The 10,567-nt window shown below is 41.0% G+C and overlaps 1 protein-coding gene across 1 annotated transcript in view; it reads left to right on the top strand.

Moving 5' to 3' along the window:
- The window catches only part of MYF5 (myogenic factor 5), a 5,219-nt gene extending 1,603 nt beyond the window's left edge, over positions 1-3,616 (top strand). Inside the window, exon 2 of the mRNA XM_029963503.1 lies at positions 3,406-3,616. Coding sequence (XP_029819363.1) covers positions 3,406-3,616 — 211 coding nt within the window. The remainder of the gene's footprint in view (positions 1-3,405) is intronic.
- The last annotated feature ends 6,951 nt before the right edge of the window (positions 3,617-10,567 follow it).

Here is a 10,567-nt window from a genome sequence, read left to right as displayed (position 1 = left end):
CTCTCTCTGGGGCTGAAGGCAAAGMGTCCTTCCGGGCCCCGGCCCGGGATATCCCTGAGACAGGCAGACCCCGGGGCTCGGGACACACGCACTACCCTGGAAACCCCGCTGCAAATAAAAACGTGCTGTGAGAGAGCTGTCTGACCGACTGGTTCTTTAACTGCATTCCCTGGTATGGGGGAGGGCAGCGAGACCCGGTTGCGGGGCTCCCGCCTGCACTCCTGTTCAGCCGTCACCCAGCCTAGGTTGCCCCCGCCTCATCACGGCGGTCCCGAGCCGGGAGATAGAGCGTCTTGCCGGGCTGGGGCCTAGGAACTTGTTTCTCACTTCACCGGTGCATATCCTTCTGAGACTGCTCATGGAGAAACAAAAATGTGGAGGGTTAAATTTTCCCATTAGAGGTCCTGTTACGGGCACAGTTTCCTTTTATTTTCTGTAAAAGTGATATTTCAAAGTCATATTTATTTTCAGTAAAAGTGGTATTTTATAGTCCTATTTTTCTATCCTTCCCTCCCCTTCTTCCTTTCTCCACACCAGTAAAGCTCTTGTTTCTTTGACTGGGTATAAAGACTGACTGTGTATTCCAGGATTTGGCCCTAAAATTGCATGGTGACTCTCCTCTCAAAACAACTGTATGATATAGCTCTGATCCTCTGACGGGGAATTTTACTCTCTGGCAGAGACAAATTTAGTAAAATTAGTAAGAACAAACCACATATATCTTTTTCACAAGCCATGAGGTGTATTTCACAATATTCAGAAAGCAATATACATTTATTTGCTCCTAATGACTTTGGTCTTACCAATCAGGATAAAAATTCATTACTCTACATTGGGTCTAGAAATAACCAGGTTAAATCTTCATCTGTTTCAGACTTAACAAGTATCTCCTTCCAGGCATTCAATCTAAGTCTTTCTACCATAAAAATTTTTCAGCTCTTTGCACTCCTTTAGTTGTAATTCAACTTGTCTAGCTGCCTCTCCCACAAAAAAAAAAAAAAAAAAAAAAAAAAAAAAAAAAAAGTAAAAAGACAGAGATGAGATGAAGAGTCGGGCTTCTTCAGTGCATCTAGAAATGTCTCATATGATTAATACTCTGAGTGGGAAGGGATATACGCCTTACTAGAGTGGCATAAGAATGTATTTGCCAGTTGTGTTTATGTTGCTAGCAGTCAGTGGCCAAGGGGCCTGGAAGTGGTATTTCACCTCTGATAAATCTTTCACTTGAACTCAGCCCAGCTTAGTCATGTCACCAAAAGTTACCACCTGACTGCTCTTTGGCAGCATCTCTGAACTGAGGATGAAAGAAGCCTAACTTAGGGATGGCTCCATCCCCACAGCACATCGAGGGACCGTGTCCCCCACAAAGGGCCACAGAGAAAGTGAAGTGGCACCTACCTGCCTGCCTGAGCCTGCAGCTGGGTGGTAGCAGATGTGCATCTGACATAGGGCAAGGCCAGCCTGCCCCTTGTGCACAGCTTCCCTCAAAATCACTTTCTGCCCTTGCCGTGTGACCTTGAGGTAAATGTTTTTTTTTCAGCAGAGTATTTCAGGAGGAGCCTTTACAGAATGGGCTTTCTGGGTGTATAGGTATGTCCCAGGTAATCACAGAGTAGAAAAAGTGGTTTGAAAACCCTGGGCTGAGGTTGTGCAGAGGTACAGAAAAGGTGTTCACACACTCTTGTCATTACAGATGCTTCAGGAGCATGCACGTGCCTTAACACAAACAGAGTCTGTCTTGGTTATGGGGGATCACTTCCTGAGCCATCTGTTCATAGGAATCTTTATGCAAGATTGTGAACATCACTAGTTTTATTTGATGATTTCTCACACATTGCTGCAGTGTTTGCTCCTCCTAACCAAAATACCATCCCAAGGATACGGATTATTCCCAAAGACCTAATACAGTGCGGATTATTTTAAATGGTATTTTAAAGTAAGCTAAGCTGGAGAACTTTCAACATTTCAATCTGCACTGCACTGACCTTGGCAAGTGATCTTGGACGAAGTATGCAGAGTAACACTAGCAAATCACATGTTGGTAATGTACACCTCTCTTTGGCTGGCAGACATTTTAAGAGTTGCAAAAAGGTCAATACTTCTGAGAAGCAGTTATTCAGAGTGTGAGGAGAAGTATTCCGTCTGTGGGATGTTTGTCCATAGCTTCCTAAGTCCTACTAGGCTAGTTTACTATCTGTGGATTTTGTTATACACATCGAGGAAACAAAATCTTAATTATAGGACATCTATGAAAAAAGCTCCCATGAGCCAAAATGTGCTGTAATCCTCATAAGGAATGGAAGTGAGCACCATGAAACTGCATTTAGTCTGTGGACTGGGAAGAACAAGGTATAAAAGGCTGTGGTCTTGGAAGATACACTGTTGTGGTCAGATTTTGCATATTTAATAATAATAATAGGATGTGAAACTGAAAAAAAAAGATTTGTGTTCTGTATGAAACATGTTCATTTAAGGAAGGCAGTGCCCAGAAATACATAAGAAGATGATGGTCTAGAAAATCTGAGCTCCACCTATCCTAACTCTTACTATGTGGCTGGGTGCTTCAGGCTCTGAGATAGCATGCGGTGGCCTCACAGGCAGGCAGACAAGGATGCCTCATAAGTGTCAGAATAGTGAATTTAACACAGGACCTGCAAGTTTTCTGTCTATCTGTCACTGCAAGGAAGGGCATAATTCTCTACAATTTAAAAAAAAAACCCATAATTAATGTTGTACTTTAATTTTACTTCTGAAAATCATACTTTTTTTGGTTAATGACTGAGGGAGGCAGCTGAGCTTCTTTTGTGTGTGCGTGTGTGTAGTTTTTAATGTCTTTTATCTTTCTTAAGAAACCTTTAAAAAAGCAGAGACCGTTAGAGAAATACACGTTTTAAATTCAGATCAAAAGGCCCACTGTACATTACAAAACTAACATAGAAACCTGGAAAAGACCCTTTAATGCATCATCAAGATAACAGTCCTACTTGCTTTATGTTCTAATTTCTTGAGTTGCTTGTACGGAAAAGCACTCCTTTTGCCTGTAGGAAAAGATCAACGTCTTTTTTTCTCCTGTGGTAAGGCTTAAAATCATAAACTTTTAGTAATTAGTTTTTGGAGGATGAAAGGGTCTTAAGTCATACTGATTGTCTGAATATGCCCAGGAACACTTCAAATTCACAGCTACATTTCAGTGGAAATTCAGCATCTTCATCTTCGCATCTCAGCCTTCTTGTCAGGAATAGTTAGACATAACCACAGCAGGCACCTCCTCCTCCCTTCCTCCCTCACTCTCTCCTTCTCCTTCTCCTTCTCCTTCTCCTTCTCCTTCTCCTTCTCCTTCTCCTTCTCCTTCTCCTTCTCCTTCTCCTTCTCCTTCTCCTCCTTCTCCTTTCTCTTCCTCTGCAGAGCCCTCGACTCACTCATCACTTCTCCTTACTCCTCTCAGCTGGACCTTGGAGTCCCTGGAGGACCCGCAGCTGGCCAGCTGATTACTGCTGACCTTTGGCAGGCTCTGCACTGGGTATCAGCCTTACAGCTGGTCACAACTGCCTTCCTGGCAACTAAAGACCTAATGAGCTTGGCCAGCTGCAGACTGGGCTGGGATCCCGCTGGCTGATTTGACCCTGTGTGAGGGATGGAGAAGTTCACCCCCAAATGTGGAGGGAGTGAGCAATGCATCTGTCCATGTGCTGCTGCTCCTGGGCATCAGGGCCAGGCTTCTCCTAGAGCCAACTAGATTAGTGAAATGGCTAAAAAAGAGACAGAAGAGCTGTTTTTTCTCATGATTTCTTTTGAGTTTTCTGTGGACTATTAGATTAGGCTTCACTAGTGGCCTTCACCCTTACTATATCTTATGCTGTTCATTCCATCCAGTCCAAGAGATACACCCATCCACCAGAACAGCGATGGATTGAAAGAGTTACTACCCTTCCCAGACATGGTGTGATATATTTTTCCTTCATCCAGCAGGTGCCCCACCTTCCTATCTCCAGGGGGTTATGCATCTTGGACACTCATAGATCTCATGCCAAAACCACTGCAGAGTCCAACTCCTTTCTCAAAGGTCTTCTGTTTTCCACTCCCCAGACCAGCTGATAGGTATCATTCATTCCTGGAGTCCATTTTCTTTTTGAGCATTAGTAACATTTATGAACAACTTGGAAATCGGCTGAAATATGTTGGTGGCAATGATGCCAAAGGCATTGCTCATCTGTGCTTGAAAAAGGTGATATCATGTATATAAGGGTCAGCAAGGCCAGAGAGAGATCAGTGTATGCATTAAATCAGGTGCATTTGAATCTGACACCCTCTGAGAGGCCTTCAGACCTGGAGTAGAAGCAGAGTAATAAATGTATGATTTTTCTCTTTTTTTCTCTGGATCTTCTATGAATCTATGCTTTGAACTGACATTTCTGCTTTAAAAATCCATACAACATGTATGCTAAGTAAAAATCAAATCCTACAAAGAAGCTCTAAAAGCTTTAGGTCCTATTTTTATTTTTTTATATTTTTTAAAGTACCAAATCCTCCCACTTGCAGTGGGACTCAGCTACCTAGCAGGAACACAGCAAAGGTCTGGCTGTAGTATAAAACTCAAGCTGATGTGCTTATAATGCATTATAGTGAGGCAGACTGTGGATTAAATCAACCTCTAATGGTTTGATTCGACAGAATTTAGAAAATTAATAAACTAATAACACCTTAATTAGCAGTGAGAAAACAGTGACTGTAGCTTGCTACACCTGTGTATAGCTCAGTGCAAAGACCTCACTAGCAAATACACCACAGCTCCAGGAAAGGGATTTATTTTTTTTGTAAATGGATGTATTTGAATCTGCTGAAAACTCATTCTGTTGCCCTCATTTCCATGTTTTAAGTAGTGATGTATGCAAGATGTTGCGTGTTGTTTTTTGATTTTTTTACTAGTCTGAAAAAATACTAGATTTGTTCGTGTTCCTGTCCCTTTCATGATACTTTGAAGAAACAGAAAGAGAAGGAGTATTTCTATTTTAAAAAGTATTTAGTTCTACAATTGCTCTTTTGGACCATCTTCAAACTGAACTAATAGTGCAATTCTGAGTCTTTCTGTCGAGTGCTTTGAAAAGAAGAGGAGGAAATGTCTCTGCTGGTGATGCTGAAGATGCATCTAAAGTATAAATCTGAAATCCCTTCCTCAAAGTTAATGCTTATGCATAGATTTGTTGTAATCACCTGTATAGATAGTAGAGATCACATCACAGCAAAAATTCTTTCTCAGATTTAACTACATTATCTCAGTGACTTGAAAAAGTAGCTTTAAAAACATTAAAAACCTTTCCAGTAGGCTGGAATCGAGTCGGTCAGTCATCTGGGAAGTGGCTGCCTTTGCTTTTGTCCTCACTGCCATGATTCTCTCTCTGTTGGATAGTATCAAGCTGTTATTAGGAGCAAATCACCAAACTCCCTTCTTCTCTGGGTGCATGCCTATTGGCAGCTATCATTTTTATCCTAAAACTCCTATGTTTCATTGCAGTTGTGCCTTGAGTGAGCACCTGGAAGTCCTTTGATCCTCTTTTTCTCAGGTTATATGTAATGCTATGAATTCACAAATGTGAATTTCTAAGTATAAAACTTCTGCAAGTGGATGAGCACCATCCTCTTGGGCACTTTCAGGACCTTAGTCAGTAGTGAAGATTTATGCAGCACCTAAACAATAAGAGTTGAGCTCATAATCCCTGCATGATTAAATGGGGATTTTTCTGCGTCTCATTCTGAGTTTAAACATTAACCCTCATCTTCCTTGCAAACTCTATGAGACTGCTTACCTGGTCACAGCATAGTGCACGAGTCTGTTCCTGTTGTGCAACTGGCCAAGGAAGACACATCAAGCAGGTGATGTAACAATGTAGCTACATTATATTCAGGGAAAGGGTGCACCTCACTAAGCTGAAACTGTTTCATTGCTGGAAATACAGGTGGATTGACACCGAGTCTGGGCGACAGTGACTGTTTTATATTGGGAATTCCCTCTGGAAGACATACCTGCTGACAGGCAAAAGAGAGCTCCTGCTGAAACCAAAAAGGTAAGCACAGAAAGCGGGGAGGGCAGTTGTCACACAGTTGTATATGCAGCTACTCAGTTTGGAGTAAAGGGATGGTATCTCTGGGCAACTGGGAAAAAGTTTAATAACTCTAAAATCCTTACACTGAGCATGAAGTAGAGGAGAAACCAAGTAAACAAGGACTGAGACAGCTGTATCCTACCAGTGCCTGAAACGCACATGTTTCACAGGGTACAAATTTCTCACATGTTTATTGTCTGGGTGAAATACAAAAATGACTGAACTTTGAAATGTGAAACTTGTTATTTCTAAACTTCCTAATAAGCAGGACAGTCAAAGTTCCTTTTAGAAAAGTGCTCATGAAACTGGACTTCTCAAGCAGAAGTGATCTGCTCTGAGGGGTGGCAGGGCCATGTCTGCCTCCCACAACCTATGTCCCCATCACTCTCTTTTCTTCTCTTTCTGTTGAAGATAAGGCCTATGAGAAAAAAAGAAGCATGTATTTTAGTGTATAGTCTTGATTTAATACGTCATTTCAACAATACGATAATTCCTTACATTCGTATTTATAAAATGAATAGTCCTATTTTTGTTAACGCTTTTTGTTGCCCATTTTTTTCCATCTATAAAAAGTTTTATGGTTTATAAAAAATGCACTTGGTTACATGAATAAGTTTGAGTGTCATTTGGGTTTAATACTTACAGAAAGAAATCTTTAACTTCATGTAATCTCTCTTTTAATCAGAAATAGTGTATTATGAAGTACAGCTAGACAGCTAAGTTCATTCTTATCACAACTCCACTGAAGCCCCTAGAGTTTCACTAGGAAGAGATTTGGGCCAGAAGGCCTACAGTGTAGTTACATTATATTCATTTTCTCATTCTTCAGAAATGGACTGTTTATGCGCTGAGCTGTAAAGTGATATTCATGATGACTGAAGCCTGAACAACATTAAAATATCCAGATCCTCTGCTCCAAATCCTCTGGTATCTGAAACTGTTCCTTTGCTTTCAAAAGGAGGGGTTACCACTGCTGAGGGTAAACAAGGGCAAGGGCACAGCTTTAAGCTGAAAGAAGGACTAGCCTAGCTAATGTTGAGGCTTATCTGCAGTGAGCCTGTGTCTCAGATGCTGCCCCAGCCCCAAAGGCTGCCCACTGCCCTCCCCACTAGCCCTGCCTTCTTTCTCCTGTGGCAGAAGCTTCCTGGTTGATCCTTTCATCTCAGTAATTCTTGGGAGATTTTCTGCCCCACCCCCAAAACCACTTTCTCAGAGGAATTTTTGTTTAAATGAAAAGTGCTGGAAAATTGCTTTTTGCTGTGATTACAATGGATACACCGATTCACACAACTTGTGGTGTGCTTGAGAGCCAGAGCCCACACCCTGTTCACACACTATGGCATATCAAGTACAGTAATGTTTTCTGTTTTATTTGGCCATGATGTCCAGAAGTAGGAGCTTGAAATTACTCTCACAATAACTGAAGTGTTTTTTCTATGGTCTTGACTGCCAATCAGCTTATACTAAGTAAGTAAGATAACTACTACTAAGTAGTAGTTGCTGGGAGCAAGGGGAGGAGTTCGTTGCAATGTTAAATCCTATAACCTAGCCCAAAAGAACTAGGGGCAGAGTTTGTAATGGAAATACCTTTAAATTTTTGTAAGCCATGATTTGAGATGTATGTTACAGGAATTACTATAACAGGTACCACCCGACCCCCCAGCCTTACGAGAAGCAGTGCAAGTGCAGCAGTGACCTGACCTGATCTGGCTGTGGTGCTCAGTAGCTCCACACAACACATCACCTCTCCTGTCCTAAGTGAGCATTGTAGCAGATGGAGCTCAAAGTCACGGATTAAATGAACTCAAAGGACATTTTGTGAACATTTGTGGACATTTTGTGAACATTTTGTAGGTGTGGCACATAGGATAAAGGAATGCACTTACAATAACTGCAGTGTTTTTCTTGATGGTCTTGAATGCCAATCAGCTCTTTCTGAATAGGTAAGATAAGGTAAGGTGTCTACCTACTGTGTACGGCAATTATTGATAGGTAGAAAGTGCAAGGTGACTGTGAAGAATTCTTCCTCCGGAACCTAATTATATTTTAAAAAATTTTGCCCATCCACCTAGTTAGAAATAAAGTTAGAGAGAAGATTTTGCTGAACACATGATAAGACCCTTCACTTTTTAAATAACAAATTTTAGATTCATTAAAAAGAAATCAGTGTTATAAGATATTAGGGTAAGATGCAACCAAGTTTATTTTCACATCCTTTTGAACCAGTAGAAGTACCTGTGCACAGGCATACTTTATATATGCAAGTTTTAGCAAGTTCAAAGCTTAAAAATTGAGATGATTTGTGGGAAGGAAGAAAACCAGTGTATAAGCATTACCAGATTATTTATGTAAAATGTCATAGGAGTACTTTTTTGGGGGATTGGTCATGCGATGCTTGACTGAGTCTTCTGCCCCCAATTAAATTTTATTGTATGTAATCCTGCCATGTCAGATATGGATGTCCATATTGTCTCTGGAAAAGACCTTCCCCAGTAGCTTTATTATCATATTGCTGCAGCAATGTTTGGAAAGCTCAGGGGCTTCTTTAGAGAAGTTAGAGGCTCACAGGAGGTAGTAGTTCTGCAAAGATGAGGTTCTGCATCTTTCAGCTGCTTGAACAGTTCTGTTTGATTCTGATCTCGAAGGTCACTTGGCTAAAATCTGTGAGCAACACCTACAACTCTTCTTCCTCTAATTCTAGAAAGAAATGTCGTTGGCAAATATTTTGTGGTTTCTGAGTGTTTTCACGTTCCTGTTTCCTGTTTCCTTTAAAAAAAGAGAAAAGCTGTGTATAACCCAGTTGAAAATGTGGATTATCTGAGAACTGCCTGCACTGTAAGAATATGAGCACTGCTCCAACATTAAACAGTCCTCAAAATTTGCTGATGACATGCACTCTCAGGGAGGATTCATCAGGTCCTGAGCTCATATTGGTGCTGTTTGGTGCAGCAGACTGACAGACCTGGGCTCTAACTTAGAGCTGGAAGTAGGGAGAAGGGCTTCTGGATTAATTTTGATGCTATAATTCTTCCACTGAAATTAAATGCAATGAAGCAATTGGTAAGAGAAGGCAAAAAAACCTGAATCCATATTGAAAGCATGTGCTGTGTATCCAAGCCAAATGTGACCTAAAAAGCTGTAGCCTGAAAATTGGAAATTATAAGCATGACGTCAATCCAGAAGAAAGTATAACACACAAATACTTATAAAATTAAAAATAATTCTGGTCTTAAATAGAAGTGTCTACCTTCAAGTGACACCCTACACTTGTGTGAGATTTCACTCCCTCTGGCTTCTCCAGAGAAGGCTGCTCCAGCTGAGGCTCTTTTGGGTGCAGGAATTCAAAGATGAAGAATCCTTTTTCCAGTGGGATTATTCTTTTTATAAAGCTCTGTGTGTGTGCTGGAAAAGCAATTATTTTGTCACTAACATAGGACAAAGCATCATCATGCTACTCAGCTGTCACTGGGGAGTATTTGAAAGTGGTAGATCTATTTTGGGCCCAGTAATAGTTCTAATCTTTCTAGTCTCAATAAAAAAGTTAGAAAGTACAGGAAAAGGTCTGAAGTCTGCCCCTTCCCTGCAAAATTCTGAAATTTAAGAGACAGATTTTCTACAGAATGTACGATTTTTAAAAATCCCATTTCTCTAAAATGTTGAAGTACAGAATTTTAAGTATAAAGCTTAAAAAATCAACTGTACTATTTAAAGCACTGAAATATACAGGAGTTAGGCACTATACAAAATTCTGTGGCAGACAAAGGCTCAAATTCTACAGTATGATTAGGTGTTTAAATATAGCTGAGAATCAGAGACTACAGAGCCACAAGTGCCAAGGGCCTCAACGCCTGGTGAGGCACCTGGGTCCCAGTGAAATGTCTGCAAATACATTATGTGAAGTGGGGCTCTGCCTAAACAGCAAGAAGAATTTGATGAAGGACACGTTTTACTTAAGTGTCTTAATCTGGATTGGAATGTAGTGTCTTTCCCCAGTCAAGATCAATCTGTCCATCTTTCTGTCTGTCTGTCTCTTTGTCCTGTGTCTGAGCCCTGTGTTTCATGGTCTGAGCAGGAATAAACAATTCATTTACAAAGCAGAAGGTGGATGTGAAATTGTTCCCCTTTTATTAAATGGGTTGTCACAGCACTCGCTCATGATGTGGGAAGCTGAGTCAGTGCCCCTTTCTGCCTATGCAGAAGGGACTGGTTTAATTACAAGAGAAGAGGGTGCTTTGGGACACAGTGTCTCCAATGCATATTTGAGCTGCACCACTGCATGGACTAAATTAAATTGTCCTTCCTGCAGCTTGTATGATGACTTTGGCTTCTCAGACACTTAATTTGCCCCTAAGTCAACTTTCTGCTCCTTTTTTCTCCAGGTTGTGGGGTGGAAGAGTTGTGTGGCATATGATCCCCTTTTTCTATAGGGCTCTGTGATCTTTTTGGTCATGTGGCTTTTTAATACA

The sequence above is a fragment of the Manacus vitellinus genome, unplaced genomic scaffold (assembly GCF_001715985.3).
Source record: "Manacus vitellinus isolate BGI_N305 unplaced genomic scaffold, ASM171598v3 scaffold_5_pilon, whole genome shotgun sequence".
Taxonomy (NCBI): Eukaryota; Metazoa; Chordata; class Aves; order Passeriformes; family Pipridae; genus Manacus; species Manacus vitellinus.
The sequence above is the reverse complement of the archived record's forward strand: the minus strand, read 5'-3'. Positions and strand labels throughout refer to the sequence as shown.